A 20,131-nucleotide genomic window follows, 5' to 3' on the forward strand; every position below is an offset into this window, starting at 1 on the left:
TACCTCGACCGGTACTAGGAGGTGCTTGCTCTAGATACTCTAGGTACTCTACTGCATCCTCGTCCTCTGCCTCCTCTGCATCCTCGCCCTCTCCCTCTCCTTCCCCCTTCTCTCTCCTCTCCCTATAAACAGCTGCTCAGCTGCTTATTCTTCTTCAAGGCCTCCTTTCGCCATTCGTCTCCTTTCTTCCCCCCCAATTATATTCTTAACGTTGTTACGCAAAGAAGAAGAGAAAAAAAACCGCCCCCATCCCTTCCGACGCCCCTTATTATAGATACGAAAATTCCCCATATCTATAGAGTTCTTACAAAATCCCACATCCCCCGTTGCCACGGCTTCTGTGAAGTTGTTGTCATCACAAAGACACGCCCTGCCCCTTTCTTTGGCTACCACAAAAACCAACCTCAACCCCTAGCCCAGCTGCAGCACACCAGCAGCTGCAACTCCCATACGCATTGCAAGTCCCGTCCATCTCATCCACGGATCGACCGACGCACGCGTAACGCAACATGGCATCCACGACCGCATCGCGAAAACCTTCGCTGAGCAACGTCAATCGGCGCTCACAGCCTCCCTCCGCCGGCCGCCAGTCTCCCGCAGCATCCGCCGGCCGTCAGTCTCCTGCGCCGTCGTTGGCGGGCTCGCCGATCCAGAACGCAACCGGTATGTCGCGTCGCAACACGATCCGCGAAGGCGGACACCGGCCCACAAGCAGTGTCGGCTCCAACCTCGGATCGCCCCTGAGTGCGCGCTCTGCCGTTAGGGGGCGACCCCTGTCGAACGACGACACGGAGCTCGAGAACGCCGCCATCTTGGAGGACCTCCGGACCAGGCTGTCGAAGAGCGAGTCTGCTGCTGAGGTCGCGGCTGCTCAGTACGCGCTGCAGATGAAGGCGCTGCAGCAGAGGCTTGACGAGACTCAGGCCGATTATGCCCGGATCGAGGAACAGATGCACTCCAAGGACGAGAGTGCAGAGACCTTGGAAATGCAGATCAAGGATCTGACACGGAGCAAAAGGGATCAGGAGAATATCTACGAGGCCGAGGTCAGCTTCCGCTGTTGGTTGGGGGGGCAATCGCAATTTGATTGCATGTAGCTGACGCGTTTTGTGGTGCGTTAGAGGATCGCAGCTCAACAGGAGAAGGAGGAGCTTCTGGATCGAGAGGAGGAGCTCAACACGATCATCCAGAGACTCAAAGATTCGCTGACACAGCGGCAAGGTACGCCGGACAAGGAGCGAAACTGTTCGTGAGCTCAGAGCGCATAATGGCGTTGGACCGTTGATGTTTGTTGCTAACTTTCGACTCTCTAGCGGATTCGAACAACGGTGATGATTCGGTGCCCTTTGCGCCCTCAACGCCCTCGGCGGTTCCCCAGAACATCCTGCTCTTGCAGAAGGATAAGCTCATTGAATCACTACGGCTCGAACTCGCCGAGGCTCAGATCCGGCTCGCCGAAGCCGACCACATGGGAGGTACCAAGCTGCACCAACTCGAGCAGCAGCTCTTGGAGGTTCGCATGACCAACGCACGCCTCATGGAGGACAACGAGAGCTTCCAGCTGCTCCTGTCTTCGGCGGCGCTGAATGGCGATTTCCCTCGTGGCGATTACCTGTCGAACGCCTTCTCCGACCCCGAGCCAGAAGTCGACGTTAGGGAAGCCGTCAAGAAGGTCCCGGGGTCCCCTAGGAGGAACTCACTCGGATTGAACCTCGCCGAAGAGCTCGGAGACGCCGAGACCGAGATTGAAGACGATAAGGAGAAGGAGGACGCTGAACGGATTAGGAAACTGGAGGGCGAACTCAAGACTCTTCGGGACACGAACAAGGCCATGTCTCTCTACATCAGCGGCATCATCGAGCGTATCCTGCAGAGCAAGGACTCGGAGGCGATCTTGGACAAGACCACTGCCTTCAGCTCGAGCTCGTCGATCGCTTCTGCCGACACCGGGAAGCCGCTGCCGCCACAGCCCGTGGAGGAGATGCGCACTGGTATCCTGCAGAGGACCAAGTCCCTCGCTCAACGCAAGGCGCCGCCGCCATTCAGGCCCGAGAACATGGCCGGTCTGCAGAGGTCGCAATCTCACCGTTCGCCGACCGGACGTGGACACGCGCGTTCCAAGTCTGATGCAGGAAATGGCGGATCCGTCGTTAACCACCTCTACCGCGGAGAAGGCATGATTACACCGCGTGCGAGCACCTTTTACGGTGGATCTACGGGAGACCACTACACGCGTAGCACCAGGACGAGAGACAGTAGCGCTTCGGTGGACTCGGGCGTGTCGGATACCGACGCGTCGTCCATCTCCTCTCCCCCATCATCCCACCCGTCCACTCCCATCATTGCGGGCAATAAGCTTAGGCCGCTTACCCTTGTTCAAAAGAACGTGAGCAACGGAATGATGAGTCCTCCGCTGGGCCGCAAGATCTCGGGAGACTACATGGATGGCGATGATGGCCGGTTCGAAAGACGATCGAGCAAACGTTCAAGCTGGTTAGTACCTTCCTGGAACCGGCGAACGAGCAGCTCCCTCGCTACGGACGAACAAGATACTGATTTTCTTTTTTCCAGGATGGGTAATTGGTTCAACCGCGCCAAGGAAGATGGCCTTGCCATGCCCGTGGCGGAGAGCGTCGTGTTTGAGGGCAAGGATGTCGAATAAGCACGCTCTCCTTACTCGAGCCTGAGATGTCCTTCTGTCCGCGTTTTTTTCTTTCATGCTACCCGGTGGACACTTTGACTTTGACGTTGGCACCACTCGCCCACGCCAGGATGGCTGCAGTACCTTAATCTTGTCTTGCTCATTTTTCTTTCTTATTCCTTGCCTACTTCTCTCTGCTTTTGCATTTTACCAAACTGATGATACGACGAAAACGACCGAACGACCGAAACGGAATGGGATGGATGGATGGATGGATGGGACAGAGGTATATCTCTGCACAACATGTATTTTTTGCTTGCTTGCTTGCTTTCGTCTTCTCTTCTCCCTCTCTCTTTTACACAGTGTATGGTATTAAACCCGATACCTCTTACGTTTCCCTCCACCTCTCTCTCTCGATCCTTGACTCAATAGATTAGTTTCTCTTCTTTCTTTTTCCCTTGTCTTGTTTATTACTTTCTATCTCTCTCCCTCTCTATGTACTAATGGTACTTGGTTTCTTTTTCTTTTTTGGTGGCTGGTTTTGTGTGGTCTGGGGGTGGTGTCTCGCCTTCACGGGATATCACTCGGCTACTCAGTAGGTTTTAGAAGTATATAACTTTGAAGTTATTATGATGAGGTGTTATGTGTCTAGCCATGATCTATGATTCAGAGTAGTGAGATCGAAGCATGAATGCATTGATGATTCAACAGAAAAGGTTATTACCTATAGGTGAGGTGCGTAGGGATGTCGCATTCCCGTGTATGTGAAGGTGCATTCCTTGTTTCGTTTTCGTCCGTTCCCAGTGGTATTGAAGTCCCCATCGGCGGAGTATGTATGATAAGCAAAGGAGTGTATCAGCGGGAAAGGAGAGGGAGGGGGTTTGTGTACCGGGCGACGGCAAGGTTCCTCGGAGGGAGAGGAATGATTGACTAGACTGTAGAAGACCGGAACTGCGCCTCGGAGAGTCGGAGTGAGATCTCAGCCATGACATCCCGAAGTGCCCGGTGACCCGCTCGGTCGGTCGGTCGACGGTCGACGGTGGCAGCCGAAGTCCGTGGAGGGTTTGCAGTCTGCAGCCTGGAGCCTGCGGGACGTATGTATATTGTAGAGGCGAGTGGGGCCCGGGGGAAGGAAGAATATAGTTCTTGTTGCGGCCCTGGGGGCGCGCGGGGGTTCGGAGTAGAGTAGAAGGGACGGTTATACATAGTACCTAGAACTACCTATACACATACAACCTAGGTCCTAGGGACTCAGGGAGACCCTCTGAGTCTCGGACTCCGTCCTCGGCGGAGCTGCCGGGGCACTGGGCTGGCCGTTGGCCGGAGGCAGGAGGCAAGACGTCAGCGGCCGGGAGTAGGCTTCTCGAGTTCTCGGAGCTAGCTTCGAAATCCCAACACACCGAATCCGTAAACTGCCCAACTCCCAAATCGCGCAACAATGAGAGCTTCAATCGAATCCAGCAGCCGTTAGGTTCCTTGACTTTGAGTTGCCATTCACGGCTGTCTCATTTGCTCTTTCTTGACCTGGAAGTAAATGACAACCGTGAAGAGACCTCTAGCAGCGAGGGAGACAGCGAGGGAGAAAGCGATGAACCAGATGATATCGGTAATCGTATACGGCGAACTTCTCTGTCCGCGTGTTTGTATATATGTGTGTGTAAGCACATTCCCAGGTACATACAAACAACCGTCAAAACCTCCTTGCGCTGCCTCCATGCGCTGCCTCCATGCGCTGATTACATACGGTGGTCCATGGATGATCCATCCCGATTCCCACCGTCGCATTAACGATCTCATACTGGTACCGGCTCGCACACGTCGCCGTCAGGCAAGGCAAGGCCACGGCAGGCTAACTACAGGCTATGGACGGCCGGACAAGGCGCGCTTACTGCAACTACCGGACACAGGCCAGGCAAGGCCACGAATGGGGGATGGGGGGTGGAGTGCGTATGCTTCCACATGACCGGGAGATACTTACTCTACAGGTACGGTGACGGATGGGGGGGGGGGGTGTGCTGAGTGAGCCGCGATGGAGAGGGGAGGGGAGAGAAGGTGATCACTCGGTAATCACTGGGTACCTACCCTATGTACCTACCTCTGGATTACTTATGTACCATGGTACCTCTGTAAGTACGAGTACATGAGTTGATACCCTTTGTCAGCGCTGGGTACCAACGTAGGTATCGTCCCGACTCCCCGAATTTCCGGTGATGGAGCCTCAGGTCGAGGTCGAGGACGAGAACTGTAATAATGATCTCATACTATAGAATAGGCACGAGCAGTCTATTGCTTAAGCCAAAGTGAGCATGTTGGCTAATCCAGCTGCTGTTCCCTGGGTATCAAATGTAGGTATCACGATCCATCAAGCAGCTACCGCCACAGCCACAGAACTACAGAACCACAGAACCACAGAACCAGAACCCGATCCCACGGGCAACAAACCGCGAAACCCGCCCACGCCATAGGAACATTGAAACATTGAAACATGTAAACGCAGCATCCCCAGCCCAGCCCAGCGCAAAACTACAGAGCGCCGGTAGCAAACGCACACCACTGCCTCCACGACTGGGCAGCTTAGGCCCACTCCTAACTGCAACTGCGACACGGCTCAAACCGCCGTAACGGGATCTACTACAGCCTACTAACTAGTCCTCTATATCCCGCCCTTTCTAGTAGTAGCTACTCCTCCGGTGTCAGTTGTGTCAGTTGTGTCAGTTGTGACTCAGTCTCGTCTCGGTCCCTTTTCCTCTTTGGACTCCGCGCCTCGCCTCCCCCGCCGCCTTAAGCTCTCCGCCTTAAGCTTTAAGCTCTCAGACCCCCGTGCATAAACCCATAAATGCATATAAGTATAGTGCCCGCAAAAGCTGGGCATGGCGGTGCGCCTGGGATTTTCTTGATCGGGGTGATGCTTGAATGTCATTTAGCTCTTGTCCGGGCGATGTGGAGGTGGTGTCGAGCGGGATTTTGAGGTTGCTTTGTTGGTTGCGGTTGTCAGCGGGGATGGAGCTTCATGCGAGGTCACAGCCAGCTCTGGGAGACTGGAACATCAATGCTCTTACTCTCGAGTGCCGGCCATGACAAAATGATTGAGCCCTCTCCTTCCCCTCTCTGGTGGGTAGGTACACGTCACTGATGGATTTATTCGCTGCGGGGTGGTTTGTCAGGCCACTCCTGACCGGAATTTCATTAGATTCGTGTGTTCGTTCGTGTGTGTTCGTTCGTGTGTTCGTTCAAGCAGACCATTATCTAGAAGAACATCAAACAATCATAATTGGAAGAGAAAGAAGAAAAAAAAATACGCCGTATGGTGTGATATAATACCCCCAAAAAGCAAAGCAAAAATGACACAAAAATGACCGTGTAGGTAGAAGGAAAAGCAAGAATGCAAGAAAGTATGTAAGCAAGTGCGAAACACCAAACACCCCACCACCATCATTAAACAGACAGACAGACAGACAAAGCCAAAGCCAAAGAAAAGAAAACGACATCAAATGGACATGAAGTAGAGTGAGATCAAACTATATCGCCCTTCCCGGAGTCCCGGCATCGGGACTAGTAGGCACCGGTTTCCTAGGGATGACATTTGTCCTCTTCGCAGAAGCAGTGGACTGGCTGGTACTGCGTCTTCTGGCCGCCGTGAATGGGCTCTCTCCCTCGATAGGGCTGACGTCGGAATCGGGCGGGAAGGTTAGCGATAGCCGCGGGCTCACGTGGGTGAGCGATAGTGCTGAGGGATTGCGTTGGTGGTGTGGCTTCTGGTGGAGGTGGGATGGGTCTGGCACGGCGAGCCTGGTGGCGGTCGAGCCGGCAAACGGGAAGGGGGGGATTGTGGACGGCGAGGAGGTGGTGGTGTCTGTGGGTCAGTGTGTTAGTACAAAGCAGAGATACAATGTAGGATGGGATGGCATACCAGTTTCGTCTCCGGGCGTACGAGGCAATTGCATTTCCGAGTCCGACGCAGTCAGTGCGCGGGTCTTCTTCTCCACCGCATGATTCTGCTTGGACTTTTTCCGCATAAACCAAGCGATTCCCGCGATAAACGCCAGGGCGACGATCACGCCCGCGATTGCTCCGGCGACGGTGGAGGTCGGCGTTCCATGGTGCACATCTTCCTCGTCCTCTTGGGAGTCTGCCGAGGTCGTCTGCCAGACTGTTGTTGTTGCTGCCGTGACGGCGACCGCGGTGATGGGACTCCCAGAGGTGCGGGTCAACGTCGTCGTCGTGGGATCACCTGTGTAGCTGGTTTCTTTGATGGTCGTGCTAACGGTGACTGCCTCAAAGAGGTCGGCGACCGACTCCTGGCGGCCCTTGAGAGCCCGGCCGTTAATCTTGGAGGTAGTAGTAGTAGTAGTGGACGACTCCTCATCGGTTTCGGCCGGTAGAGAGGTGGTGAATGCCGTGACCGTGCTCCAAGATGTGGACGTCGATGTCCTCGGACTGACAACGGTCGTTCGGGTCCTCGTCGACCGGGCAAATGTGAAGCTCGTTACCGTCACCGTGGTGGTATCGATCATATTCGCAGGAATGCAATGAATTCCATCGGCCTCCGTTACTCGGCAGACCTCGTCCTGCGTGCATTCGTCGCAACCGGAGTTTTGTCGACCGAGAAGCTGTCCCCACACGCCGGTCGTGGCCACGAGACCCGTGATCAAGGATCGCAATCGCATCGTTATCTGTATCGTTGTTGGAATCCTTTCATGTGTCGATGTATGTAGACACTTTACTGGTCGGCGAGAGGTAAAGTGTACGAAATCAGAATGAGGGCGGGAATCCCGAGTTTTATGTGACAAAGCCAGCGTCGGCCGACTCAGCTCACTGGCAACCCCCCCTCATAGACGCAGAGGTGGAGTATGTACATAGATCCGGGTTTGCTAGTCGTCAATCAGCCGGACCACCGCCTTGTGAGTTGTGATGTGGAGTTAGCCGGAGTGGGAACCAAGACACACGACACTGGTGGGCTGTGGTTCGTCGACGAGGATATTATTAGAACACCGAAGGCCTTGCGACGAAGGAACTTGTCTGACGCACGCAGCGCAGAGTGCTTGTATACGTAGAGACCGCTGCTTGTCAGTATTTGTATGCAGAGTGGCCTTGTACGTTACACGGGCAATAAGGGCCTAGCACCGACCTACAGCGATCTTCGCTGTGGATGGGCACTGCCTTGTCAGATACGGGTCGTAGACAAAGAAGCGGTACTGGCCGGAACGATGGTGCAGTAGTACTATCATGGAGAATCTGCCACTCAAGTACCCACGAGGGACAAAAATGTGCGACCGCTGGAGCACCACATCAACGTCTATTCCCGTCACGTATTTTTGTCGCTCGCAAGTAACTGCTTCCTTAGGTAAGTACTTACTTAGCAGACGGTGAGAGTGTACCATTGCTAGTAGGAGGGACCCTTTGGTTACTTGGTGATGTCCATTGACCAGTCTCTATTTCTATATATGTGAATAGTACAACGTATGAGGCGCAAGCCCGCACTACGCCCACCTGGGGCGCGCTTAACCGAGGGCAGAGAAGCGAGTGAGCGATAATGAATAGTCCGTACGGTGGACAACCGTTATATTCACTCTAGGTATCTCGAGCTTCACTTCACCATTGCCCCTCCGCGTCAATCACCGTGACGGCTGCGAGCCAGCCCTGTGCCAAGTCCACAGTTGGCGGCCCAACAATTCTCCACCGAGTGTCAGTCCGTCCATTGCTCGCCCGAAACGGCGCAGTCTTCTGAGATCTAGGCCGAAATCCGCCCTGCCTCATCCGGTCCGGACTTCCTATCGACAGCTCTGGCAACATCTGACGAACTTCAATCCCCGATAGCCATTGGGGGGAACTCATGCCACTCGTATCTCGTGTTGCTTTATGTACCTTCCTAGATTCCAAAAAGCGACTGGCCGACAAGGCCGCTCGCACCGCACTTCGGATTCAACTCACTGCTTCGATCACGGAGACGCCCGAGGTGCTTCGGGCAGATCAGCACTTTAGTCGCGGATCCGCTTTGCCCATCTACAAGGGGGAAGTACGCATAAACAGGTCCAGCGAGTATTAAAGAAGGTCCGCGCTGGCACGTGTGCCTGTCAAGAAGAGAAGATCATCGGCAAGATGCAGCAGGTGAGAACGGAGGATTTCCTCTGTTGCTCACCTGATATTAATAGTTGCTGAGTATGGATACAGTACGGGTGCGGCGACATGAAAGTAACGTGTGGCTTGGGAGCACGGAAAGGCGGCGTGTGATGATGTAGTTGGTGGGTTGGTGGAAATTATGTAAGTACCTCGGTGCTTCGCTTTTGGTTGCGTTCGGTTTGGTTTGGTTGCCGTCCGTTGTTTTTCGGTTTCAACTCTTCTCGTCAGGCTGGTTTTAGTATTTCGGTATGTGGCATTGGTGTGGCTGGTGGGTACATCGCGCAACATAGCGAGGTACTCCTGATTTCCCGGATGTGCGCCAAGGATATCAAGATCGCTGCAGAATGCTGCAGTTTTTGGACGGGGTATGTTAGAAGTACTCAAGGAAGCACCCTATGCAAATAGAGTACTTACTCGGCTTAGCTGTCATGCTGGTTCGGAATACAGCAAGGCGGGGGAAAGTCGCTGGGAATACGGACGTTGAAACCTCTAGGCACTTTATTGTTTCTGGACATGAGCACGACTGCCGTCCTGTGCAGTCCCACATTGTGCCATCTGGAGGTGTGGGGCGAGGGCGGAGCGAGGTGGACCCAGAGACAGAAAATTCTTAATCGGAGACGGTAGCTGAAACGTGAAAGTGATGTAAGCTGGCTGTAGTTGGTGGTTGCCGACTTTCATGCGGCTGGATGCATGAGCACTTCACGTCTCGACCGCATCAAGCATTGGACGCAGCAATCGATTCTCAGTGGTGGCGGCGGGGGTGATACAACTCCGGTATTCTAACTGGTACGGAGAACGTGGGCCGCGTGGAACAGCCACTGAAGAGTGAGGGACAGAGATATATGTGTGCATGATTCTGCATTTATTGTCCAGCCATAAATGCCCCATCTTCTAACTGCAAATCCCGCAAGCCAAAGAACGGAGAGCAGCAAACAGTAAAGAATTCGGCAGATGAAACCGTTTGTCCCATAGCCGTGGTTCTCTTTGCGCTTGATGCATCTAGGGCGACGACTTCGCCCCTTCTTCCTCCGACACTTCCTCCTCAGCTTTCTCTTCATCTTTCGTCTCCTCTTCGGGCTCCTCAGCCTTCACGGCCTTAATGGGCTCGTCGCTGTAGACCGGTCTAGGGAGCTCGATGCCGCTCTCTCTGAGGGTGGCTTCGAGCTGAGGCAGGACCGACACGAGGGCTGATATTTGCTGGACGCTGAGAGCGATTCCCTGGCTTTTATTAGATCCACAGCCCGCGGTATAATGATGTGGGGTTTGTCATCAAACCTTCTTTCCTGGCAACGTCATGTTATCTTTCTCGAAGTATTCGCGGATGCCGATTAAGGTTTTGCCTTTGTATTCGCTCACCGTCATGCGGCGAAGACGGCCACCGAGCTACAATCAATCGTCAGCAACGGGAAGATCGCCATTGGAATGGTGGCCGCCAACAAACCTCCCAATAGGCATTTCCATCTACATCAGTGTACTGCTTTCCGGTCTCTCCCTGCGCCGACTTCTTCTTGGGTGTAGACTTCGCACGTTTCGCACCAGACTCTGCTTCTTCAGCTCCACTGTCTTCCTTGAGCTTGGCCGCACTGCGCTTCTGCCCTGGAGGCATCTCGTCGGTTGTGGGGATTTCGGTGGAGTTGGCGGTTATTGTGGTGGTAGTGTAAGGCGACTTGCTCTGTGGGGGGTTCTGGTTATTAGTATCAGGGGGGACGCGACGGGGCGCGTGCGTCATTGATGACGGAGAGAAGTAGCAAGAGACACTGACAACTCTACCATCACACCAATTCACTCGGGATGATTTCTTTCCTGCACTCGCGAAGAGTCCGAGACTTCCATTGCTGTGCCATATCAATTAGTCGCTGCTCGTTTGCCCTGCTAATGTAGAAGCCGTGTTGTCCACACTTGCCTACTTCGCTGAAGAATACATCTCGGTAAAGTAAAAGAGGCACGGACTGAGGAAAACATTTTCGGTCACCGTTGCTGATCGGAACTTGTAGGTGAGCAGCTATGAGTCGGAGTGATGGTGGCTAGGGGGACGTGCTTAGTTGCTATGTTCTCGCCTGCGGGGTGAAGCGGCGCCTGAACAGAGCCGCGAAAAACGTTAAGGAAAACTCCATACACCGTACCCCACATATTTGCAGAAACACCCCACCTCGACGAGAAGCTATAATTTTCTTCAACAACCAGAGATACTGCGCCATCAATCCCACACCCTTAGATACGATCCAGAAATTCTACACCTGCCGAGGGCCGGCATTCAACGATGGCTGCCGATACAGACGCCAGTGCCCCCACCACCTCTACCAGTGAAGACAACCTCGTGTTGGCTCTGACGGGTAGCTCTACTACTTTGCGGACTCAGAGCCTTGCGCAGCTGAATGAACGTATTAAGCGTGGCGGTCGGTTACAGGATTCATGGAAATCGTAGGGAGTAAACCGCTGATTCTGTTGTAGAGCTGCCGCTTGAGCAGATCGGATCCGTGCTGCGACTGCTCTTCACGAGCCATCCATACTACATTGATCGGCCGTCACGCAAAGCGGTACGGAAATGCTTCGAGTCGTTCTGCAAGACGGAAAAGTACTCAGAGGCCTTTGTGAAGCGCATCATCCCGGCGATCAAGAACGAATCCCAGAAACGCGGCATTGCCGCGTCAAATGCGTTTGTTCTCCTCGAATGGACTTCCGAGCTGTTTCCACATCTCGCCGCTCTCGGGGATGCTTCGGGTGCTCCGTTCTCGGACCTTTTGGTGGCTATGGTGTCTTTGCTGGATCTCTGTCTGGGCTCCACCGCGAAGCATAGCATGAAGGAGCAGGCATTGCGCACTACGAGACGGGGACTCCGGACCGCCTTCAAGGGTGAGGGCTTTGAGGCGATCATTACAGGCATGGTGGAAAAGCTCGCGGCCAAGGGCTCCTGTCCGACACATAAGAACGCATTACTCTTGGGCGTTGTCTGCGGTGTGTCCGCTAGGCTTCCGAAGCCCAAAGAAGTGTTGACGGGCGTCAAGAAGGATATCTTCGCATTCTACACACGAGAGATTCTTGGATCGCGAACAATTATTCCAAATCATATTTCCGGTGCCCTGGAGGACTTCTTCTCAAACTTCGTTTCCGGCGAGGAGTTTGAGGCCGAGCTTCTGCCACCCCTCGAAAAGGGATTGCTACGGTCGCCCGAGATCTTACTCAACGACGTGGTGTCGCCACTGCTGTGCTCACTCTCTGCGGAGATTGATCTTGCGAAACCTCTGCACGAGAAACTGTTGAAGCAGTTCCTCTCATGCATCAAATCCACTAATCCTGTCATCCGGAATGGTGCGGCATCAGCATTCAAGACAGCCGTGGGAAAATCCAAGGACGAGGCCGTGCTTGAGAAAGTTACGACTGAGATCCTCGGTCCCTTGAAAACCGGCAAGATCTCATCAGCGGATCAGAGAGTGTTGTACGCTCACATGTTGGACACACTTCCCTTGTCGACAGTTTTATCCAACCTGGTTCCTACTGGATTGGCTGGCCTGGTGGTTAAGGAACCCAACGAGGCTACGGTTACGGCAATTGTCTCCACCTTTGTCAGGCATCTGTCCTACGGCCTCAAGGGTGACGCGGCCATCGACAAATCGATTGTGGATGCCATAAACAAGGGCTTGACCGATAAACGGCCTACTGTACGACGAACGTGGTTCACCAAAATCGGCAGTATGATCTGGGATGTTTCCGGAGATGCATCCGCGGGTTTCCGGGAGTTCTGTCAAGGTATCGCCGGAAAGCTTTCCGAGGTTTTCAACGAAGTTGCAGCAAACCCCACGCCTGCCACGCAGAGTGGTCTTGTCGTCGCTGGCTATGTCGTCGCCGCGGTTGCTCTCGATCGGTTCTCGGCCTGGAACGACCCGAAGATTGGTTCCCTGATCAAGAATGCCAACATCGCAGAGGCTTGTCTTGCTGTGACTCCCAAGGTCTCCTTCTTGCTCAACCCCAAGGTTTACTCGAAGCTCTCGTCTGATGAAGATCACCGATGGGCAATCCGAGCCCTCGCCGCGACTGCGAGCTATGTCATCTATGAGAAGAGCCACTCGGACATGTGGGCTTCTGCCTTCTTGTACCTGATTTCCACAGCCTCCGCCAGCCCTCAATGCCGTAAAGAAGCTACAGCTGCTCTTGCAACAGTGTACCTCAAGCACCCGGAGGCCATTGGTAAGATTATTTTGAGCGGAGTATGGCAGTGGGTGAAGCAATTGGAGCATGGTTATAAGGATACACCGGCGGCTTTATCGAAAACGAGAGGAATCTACTTGAAGAGCGCGATATATGCAATAGCACTACCAGCCAATGTTGCAAGTGGGGGATTGGAAGTCGGTGCTGTTCGCGACGAAGAAACGGTGAAGAGCCTTCTCGTGGACCTTACTGTCATCTCCCACCACGAGCTTGTCGGCGTGGATTGGATCAATCTCTGCCAGAGATCAAATGTTGACCCCGGACAACTGTCGGCGGAGAAAGCGTCAAGGCTGGTCAACGAGATCAAGATGTACACGGGACTGAGTGGAAGGTCGGTGTACATCATGGACGCGGCACTAAAAGCAACTGCTACTTTGGCCTTTGTCGCACCAGAAACAATCACACCTCTAATTGTCAAGCTGCTGGAAAGCGACCTGGATCCTGCCCTCCTCAAGGGCATCGGCCCAACCGAGGTTTCGATCTGGAGAACACCTGCTGGAACTGGAATCCCTTTCGTTGACGTACTGGCGAAATCTGGACCCAAGATTGTGGAGAAATCCAAGGATGCTGAAACCCTCAAATGGGAGGCCGAGCTCAGGGCTCAACTTGCTCAGAAGAAAGGCTCCGAGCGGAAACTGACAGCCGACGAAAAAGTAAGGGTAGAGGAGCAACTCGCGAAGGAGGCGGTCATCAGAACCAGGCTTTCGGAAATAGAAGTACGGCTTAGTCGAGGCGTTGGTATTATCCAACATCTCGCCGAGGGAGCTCCCACTGCCGTAGAGATTTGGATGTATAAGGCGGTGAAGGCTCTCCTGCAGAGTTTGGAGGCAGGTGCGGGAATGATAGTTCAGGATAAAGGAATCAAAGCTTTTCTCGTGCGTCCTTCCATTCATTCGCCGTCTCTACAAGTGTAGCCGCCGCTGATAATTTTTGTGTAGGCTTGTTCAGAGCATGTATCTCCAAGACTGGGTGCTTTGAGGCCGTTCATTGGTATTGCCAGTCTCCGAGCCTTGGGTGTAGGGGAAATTCCCGAGGAGTACTGTGAAGAAACGCTTGGGGGTAACTACTCCTTCCATCGTGGGCCTCAAAGATATACCTACTAATGATAGGAACACAGCCCAAGCAATGCGTCTCCTGTACAGACTTCGAGTCTCCGGAGAACAGCGTCCATTCGATACGACTTCGTTGTTTTACATCCTGCCCATGGTTTTGTTGACCATGAACAAGGGGGGACTTGGTGCCGAGTCCCAAGATGAGGTGGATGAACAAGTTGTGCTGGCATTGGACTTCATTGCTTTCCATACCCAAGTTTGTATGTCTCTATATTTCGATCACTCGTTATCACGGTCATTGACGAAGATTAGGCTCGAGCCCACTGCTGCCACGAGATGAGGTGCTTCAGTGCTTGATTTTCTCGATGCAGCGGTACTCTGCCCTCTACAAGCCATTCAAGGACTGCTTCCTGGATATGTGTCGATGCATATCTGACTCCATCACCGACGATGAAATTGATATTCTCATCAACGGGACCATCAACCCGGAAGTCAACGTCCGGACAGCATGTTTACAGGCAATCGACGCAGAAATAGATCTCACGCACCTCGAATTCTCCGAGAAGTTGTGGCTGGCATGCCACGACGAAGTGGAACAAAACGTGGAGATTGCGCAGACGATATGGGAAGAGAGCAGCATGGCAGCTACGAAGGATACCGCCCTCAAAATGATACCCTATTTGGATTCCCAGGACAAGCAGCTCCGTGGAGCTGCTTCGAGAGCGTTGGCCGCTGCCGTCCACTCGTTCCCTGAGTCTTCTAACGACGTTGTCGCGGCGCTGGTAAACCTGTACCGCGAAAAGGCGAAACCTTTGGTGCCGCAGTACGACGAGTATGGCATGCTCAAGAAGAGTGATAACAAGGACCCATGGGAGGCTCGAAGTGGTGTTGCCTTGGCGCTGAAGGCACTGGCAGAGCTGTTCGATCACAACAAGCTGGTCGAATTTTCCCGATTCTTGATCGATGAGGGTGCCTTGGCCGACCGATATCCCTTGGTGAGGGACGAAATGATCGATGCCGCGTCGTCTATCATCAACGCGCAGGGTGCGCACCAGATTGAGGAGCTCATGCAAATATTCGAAGGGACCCTGGAGGCTCCCGATGATGGTTCTGCGGTGCGAGACAGAATCAACGAGGCGGTGATTATCCTTTACGGTGCACTGGGTAGACATTTGGGTGCCGGAGATCCTAGAATTTCCGCCGTCATCGAAAGGTTGCTGGCAACACTCGAAGTGCCCAGTGAGACTGTTCAGTACGCTGTCGCCGAGTGTCTACCGCCGCTGATCAAAGCATTGAGAGAGAAGGCATCTGGCTATATTCAACAGATGTTGGAGCAGCTCTTTAACGCGAAAGCCTATGCTGCAAGACGTGGTGCAGCATATGGTCTCGCCGGTATCATCAAGGGATGCGGTATCTCAGCGTTGAAGGACTTCAGGGTTATGCAGAGTCTGCGAGCAGCGATCGAAGACAAGAAAAGCACTAGCTCCCGACAGGGAGCCCTCTTTGCGTTCGAGCTCTTTTCTTTGATCCTCGGGCGTGTTTTCGAGCCATACGTCATTCAGATCTTGCCTATGCTGCTCTCAAGTTTCGGTGATCCAGTGATCGACGTGCGAGAAGCATGCTCAGACGCGGCGAAGGTGTGCTTTTCCAGTCTCAGCTCTTACGGTGTCAAGGTCATTCTACCGGATCTCTTGGAAGGCTTGGACGATCAGGCCTGGCGAAGCAAGAAGGGTGCTTGCGAAACTCTTGGAGCTATGGCTTATCTCGCGCCTCATCAACTGGCCATCAGTCTACCGGAGATCATTCCTCCGTTGACGACTGTGCTCAATGACTCCCATAAAGAAGTTAGAGCCGCAGCGAATAGGAGTTTGAAGAAGTTCGGCGAAGTCATCAGCAATCCCGAGATCAAGGCTCTCACGAGCATTCTTCTCAAGGCTCTCAGCGACCCTACGAAGTATACCGACGAAGCTTTGGATCAGTTGCTCAAGGTGCAATTCGTCCATTACTTGGACTCGCCCTCGCTTGCGCTGGTACGTATATCTTTGGTACTAAAAACGTAGATATACTGATTATTTTCTAGGTTGCTCGTATTTTGGAACGTGGACTGAATGACAGATCAACCACCAAGCGAAAAGCCGCCCAGATTATCGGATCATTGGCACATCTTACCGAGAGGAAGGACTTGATGGTGCACATCCCGATCTTGGTCGGTGGCTTGAAGCAGGCCATTGTGGATCCTGTTCCCTCGACTCGTGCCACGGCATCCAAGGCCCTGGGTTCGCTGATCGAGAAGCTCGGAGAGGATGCTCTGCCAGACATCATCCCTGGACTGATGAACACTCTGAAATCGGACACCGGCGCAGGAGACCGTCTGGGTTCTGCCCAAGCACTGTCAGAAGTATTGGCCGGACTGGGTACTCAGCGTCTGGAGGAGACTCTGCCTACGATTCTCCAGAACGCCGGCAGCTCGAAAGCCGCAGTGCGGGAAGGTTTCATGTCGCTGTTCATCTTCTTGCCGGCCTGCTTCGGAAACTCTTTCAGTGCATACCTCAACCGTATCATTCCCCCGATTCTCGCGGGTCTTGCGGATGATGTCGAAAGCATTCGGGAGACCTCGCTCAGGGCTGGTCGTCTGCTCGTCAAGAACTTCGCGACTAGGGCTATTGATCTGTTGCTACCTGAGCTGGAGCGTGGTCTTGCTGACTCGAACCACCGCATTCGTCTTTCCTCCGTTGAGTTGGTCGGCGATCTACTCTTCAACCTCACGGGTATCACGAAGACGGATGATATGGAGGAAGACGAGGAGGCCTCCGGTGAAATCAACAACTCGCTGCTGGAGATCCTCGGACAAGAGAAGCGGGATAAGGTCCTCTCTGCTTTGTACATCTGCCGCTGCGATACCAGTGGTCAAGTCAGGCTTGCCGCTGTTGGAGTATGGAAGGCTTTGGTCTCCAGCCAGAAGACGCTCAAGGAGCTGGTTCCTGCACTTACTCAACTCATCATCAGGCGGTTGGCTAGCTCGGATCTCGAACAGAGGGTCATTGCTTCGCAAGCTCTCGGAGAGCTCATTCGCAAGGCCGGTGAAGGAGTTTTGTCGACGCTTCTGCCCTCGCTTGACGATGGACTGAAGCTAGCAACTGATCCGGATTCCAAGCAGGGTATTTGCATTGCCCTCAAGGAGTTGATCGTTTCTACAGTACCCGAGGCTTTGGAGCCCTACGAGAGCACGCTCGTATCTATCGTTCGGACTGCCCTGGTCGATTCCAACGGCGATGTTAGAGAGGCGGCGGCCGAAGCATTTGAAACTCTTCAGAAAGTCATTGGAAAGAGAGCGGTCGACCAGGTGCTACCTCATCTGCTCAGCCTTCTTCAGTCGGAGGACGACGCAGACAATGCACTGGCTGCACTTCTTACCCTTCTCACGGAGCAGACGAGGTCGAACATCATCTTGCCGGTTCTCATCCCGACATTGCTGTCACCGCCTATCACGCGTTTCAACGCAAAGGCGCTGGCATCACTCGCTCGTGTCGCTGGCTCGGCATTGAACAGACGCCTCCCGCACATCATGAACGCTTTGATGGATGCTATTGTTGCAAGCAAGGATGCAGAGCTGCTCGAGGATCTCGGCGAATCATTCGATGCCGTGATTCTCTCCGTCGACGAGTTCGATGGTCTGAACACTACGATGATCGAGATGCTGAAGCTGGTCAAGCACGATGACCATCGCAAGCGTGCGGTTGCTTGCAATCACTTCGCGAAATTCTTTGCTGAAACGGACTTGGACTACAGCCGATACCTACAGGACTGCATCCGCGCCCTGCTTATCTCGTTTGACGATTCGGATAAGGAGGTGGTCAAGGCTGCATGGAATGCCCTCAACGAGCTTACCAAGAAGCTTCGGAAGGAGGAGATGGAGTCACTCGTGTTCTCCACCAGACAGGTCTTGCAGCAGGTTGGGGTCAAGGGCGCCAACTTGCCAGGTTTCCAACTGCCAAAGGGAATCAACGCCATTCTTCCAATCTTCTTACAAGGTCTGATGTATGGAACTCCCGAGCAACGCACTCAGTCTGCACTCGCTATCTCTGATATCATCGACCGCTCGAGCGGCGATTCTCTGAAGCCATTCGTCACCCAGATCACCGGACCTCTCATTCGTGTTGTGTCGGAACGCAGTGTCGACGTCAAAGCCGCCATCCTGCTCACTCTCAATTCTCTGCTGCTCAAGATCCCCACGCACCTCAAGCCATTCTTGCCGCAGCTGCAGCGGACATTCGCAAAGAGCTTGGCGGATACGTCCAGCGAGACTCTGCGAACCCGCGCGGCGAAAGCGCTGGGCACGTTGATCACGTTGACGCCCAGAATCGACCCGCTTATTTCAGAGCTTGTTACTGGTGCTAGAACCACGGATGCGGGAGTTAAAGATGCTATGCTGAAGGCGCTGTATGAGGTCGTTGGTAAGGCGGGTGGGAATATGGGTGAAGCTTCCAAGACTTCTATCTTGTCCCTGGTCGAGAATGATCTGGATGAGGATGATGGTAAGTACCCTATTCGCTCATGACTACGTGCGGGAATGTCAGGCGACTGATTGTGTGATACACAGAGGCTACCGCTATCGCGAGTGCGCGTTTACTCGGTGTGCTAGTACGGCATCTGAGCAAAGACGAAGCCTCGAAAGTGCTGAAGTATGTCACTTGAACCCTATTGTAACTGTTGCCATTGCTGACAATGTGACCTACAGGAGTCGTGCGTTGAACCCGGCATACACCAGGGTTTCTGTGTTGGGCTTGAACGCTGTCTTACTCGAGTCACCCACTGTGCTCCAGGAGTCTACGTTCGCCGACGATACTGCCCATATCATTGTCAATGGAATCGGTCACAAGACAGTCAGTCCTCCTTCTGTGAGATACAGCACCTGAATGCTGAGCTAATATGGAATACAGCCTTACGTCTCGGACAACTGTACTCTGGCTGCTGGAAAGTACCTGCTCTCCGAAAACACCAGCAAGGGCTTTGAGACGGTGAAGAGTATTCTCGAGGCGCTAGCCACGGCGATTAAGGGACCAGCCAGCAACTCAACTGACACCAAGCGGCTGGCACTGGTTGTGGTACGGACAATCGCGCGCAAGCACGAAGAGGTATGACCCGCAACACAAAATCTTCCCTTTGACCACAGCTAACAACCATGAACTAGCTCGTACGACCCCATCTCTCGATCCTAGCGCCCGCCATTTTCTCGTGCGTCCGCGATATGGTGATTCCCGTCAAGCTGTCGGCAGAACAAGCCTTCATCGCAATGTTCCAGGTGGCGCAGAAGGGCGATGCCATCTTTGACAAGTACATCACGACAGTGGAGGGCCCGCAGAAACGCAGCATGACCGACTACTTCAAGCGTGTGGCGGTGAAGTTAGCGGCCGCAGAGAAGGATAGAGATGAGGCGGGTGGAGCGGGTTTGGGATTGAATAGCGATGAGGACGAGGATATGAAGGAGATCATGGGTGTTGGGTTCGGTGCTTAGATTACCTAGCACTGTGGGATGGATAAAAAGTGGATATATTTTTTGTTGGGTTTTCTTTTTCAGTTGTACGGGGGGTTTTTATTATGGGGGTTTTCTTTTTATGTTATGTTGGGGACATGGTGGTTTCTACCAATCAATACCAACGTTTTTGTAAAACATCTCTTTGCTTTGGATCAAGGCGAACCTGTTCAAAACCTGCTCACGCCGTGTTGGTTCCCAACAGCTTCTTGAACAATATGGATTTTTCACCCGGCGCACACAGGATTGGATTTACAATGACCCAATCCAACCACATACCTACGATATAGATACTGAACACTGGAGATACGGATGATCAGCGGGGTTTGAAACACGTCCCAGGTCATCTCATGCTATCTCATGCAACACTGTGGAGTCATCCATCCTCAGGACATTGATCAGTCGCTACACATGTAGGTATGAGTACATACGGTAAAACACTGTCACTGTCGCCGCCGCCGCCGCCGCCGCCGCTGCCGTTGTCGTCGTGGAACAATATCCAAGTATGCACCTGACGGTATTCGAAACCACGGGTCCAGCGGTCCCCGACGCACCCGTGGCTCGGAGATAATCTCCTCA

General features: G+C 53.5%; 4 protein-coding genes across 4 annotated transcripts; 2 read left to right on the forward strand and 2 right to left on the reverse strand.

Moving 5' to 3' along the window:
- The first annotated feature begins 319 nt into the window (after positions 1-319).
- BZA05DRAFT_21668 (uncharacterized protein) lies at positions 320-2,761 on the forward strand. Its single transcript, XM_051479662.1, has 4 exons — positions 320-1,046; positions 1,122-1,245; positions 1,314-2,493; positions 2,572-2,761. Exons 1-4 carry the CDS (start codon positions 510-512, stop codon positions 2,660-2,662), a joined length of 1,932 nt encoding a protein of 643 aa, XP_051344711.1. The 5' UTR covers positions 320-509; the 3' UTR covers positions 2,663-2,761.
- A 3,099-nt stretch (positions 2,762-5,860) lies between these two features.
- On the reverse strand, positions 5,861-7,399 carry BZA05DRAFT_21709 (uncharacterized protein). The gene is made up of 2 exons (XM_051479667.1): positions 6,552-7,399; positions 5,861-6,494 (listed from the first exon to the last, which is right to left on the reverse strand). Exons 1-2 carry the CDS (start codon positions 7,306-7,308, stop codon positions 6,160-6,162), a joined length of 1,092 nt encoding a protein of 363 aa, XP_051344712.1. The 5' UTR covers positions 7,309-7,399; the 3' UTR covers positions 5,861-6,159.
- A 2,117-nt stretch (positions 7,400-9,516) lies between these two features.
- On the reverse strand, positions 9,517-10,811 carry BZA05DRAFT_383386 (transcriptional Coactivator p15-domain-containing protein). The gene is made up of 3 exons (XM_051482214.1): positions 10,203-10,811; positions 10,037-10,144; positions 9,517-9,979 (listed from the first exon to the last, which is right to left on the reverse strand). The coding sequence occupies exons 1-3, from the start codon at positions 10,488-10,490 to the stop codon at positions 9,761-9,763; spliced, it is 615 nt and encodes a 204-aa protein (XP_051344713.1). The 5' UTR covers positions 10,491-10,811; the 3' UTR covers positions 9,517-9,760.
- A 2-nt stretch (positions 10,812-10,813) lies between these two features.
- Positions 10,814-19,734, forward strand: BZA05DRAFT_346619 (armadillo-type protein). Its single transcript, XM_051481196.1, has 10 exons — positions 10,814-11,157; positions 11,213-13,842; positions 13,906-14,026; positions 14,085-14,279; positions 14,332-16,049; positions 16,100-18,554; positions 18,620-18,701; positions 18,758-18,902; positions 18,960-19,154; positions 19,211-19,734. The coding sequence occupies exons 1-10, from the start codon at positions 11,022-11,024 to the stop codon at positions 19,532-19,534; spliced, it is 8,001 nt and encodes a 2,666-aa protein (XP_051344714.1). The 5' UTR covers positions 10,814-11,021; the 3' UTR covers positions 19,535-19,734.
- The last annotated feature ends 397 nt before the right edge of the window (positions 19,735-20,131 follow it).

The sequence above is a fragment of the Tricharina praecox genome (assembly GCF_024521635.1).
Source record: "Tricharina praecox strain CBS 144465 chromosome Unknown BZA05scaffold_1, whole genome shotgun sequence".
NCBI lineage: Eukaryota > Fungi > Ascomycota > Pezizomycetes > Pezizales > Pyronemataceae > Tricharina > Tricharina praecox.

Excerpts from the sequence above, each read along its gene's own strand:
- BZA05DRAFT_21668 (XM_051479662.1), top strand. The coding sequence starts at position 510 with ATGGCATCCACGACCGCATCGCGAAAACCTTCGCTGAGCAACGTCAAT. Across the intron at positions 1,047-1,121 it reads AGAATATCTACGAGGCCGAG|AGGATCGCAGCTCAACAGGA; the intron begins GTCAGCTTCCGC and ends GTGGTGCGTTAG. Across the intron at positions 2,494-2,571 it reads TCGAGCAAACGTTCAAGCTG|GATGGGTAATTGGTTCAACC; the intron begins GTTAGTACCTTC and ends TCTTTTTTCCAG.
- BZA05DRAFT_21709 (XM_051479667.1), bottom strand. The coding sequence starts at position 7,308 with ATGCGATTGCGATCCTTGATCACGGGTCTCGTGGCCACGACCGGCGTG. Across the intron at positions 6,495-6,551 it reads TACGCCCGGAGACGAAACTG|ACACCACCACCTCCTCGCCG; the intron begins GTATGCCATCCC and ends ACTGACCCACAG.
- BZA05DRAFT_383386 (XM_051482214.1), bottom strand. The coding sequence starts at position 10,490 with ATGACGCACGCGCCCCGTCGCGTCCCCCCTGATACTAATAACCAGAAC. Across the intron at positions 10,145-10,202 it reads ATGGAAATGCCTATTGGGAG|CTCGGTGGCCGTCTTCGCCG; the intron begins GTTTGTTGGCGG and ends GATTGATTGTAG. Across the intron at positions 9,980-10,036 it reads TGACGTTGCCAGGAAAGAAG|GGAATCGCTCTCAGCGTCCA; the intron begins GTTTGATGACAA and ends AATAAAAGCCAG.
- BZA05DRAFT_346619 (XM_051481196.1), top strand. The coding sequence starts at position 11,022 with ATGGCTGCCGATACAGACGCCAGTGCCCCCACCACCTCTACCAGTGAA. Across the intron at positions 14,027-14,084 it reads CTGTGAAGAAACGCTTGGGG|CCCAAGCAATGCGTCTCCTG; the intron begins GTAACTACTCCT and ends ATAGGAACACAG. Across the intron at positions 18,555-18,619 it reads TGATCTGGATGAGGATGATG|AGGCTACCGCTATCGCGAGT; the intron begins GTAAGTACCCTA and ends TGTGATACACAG.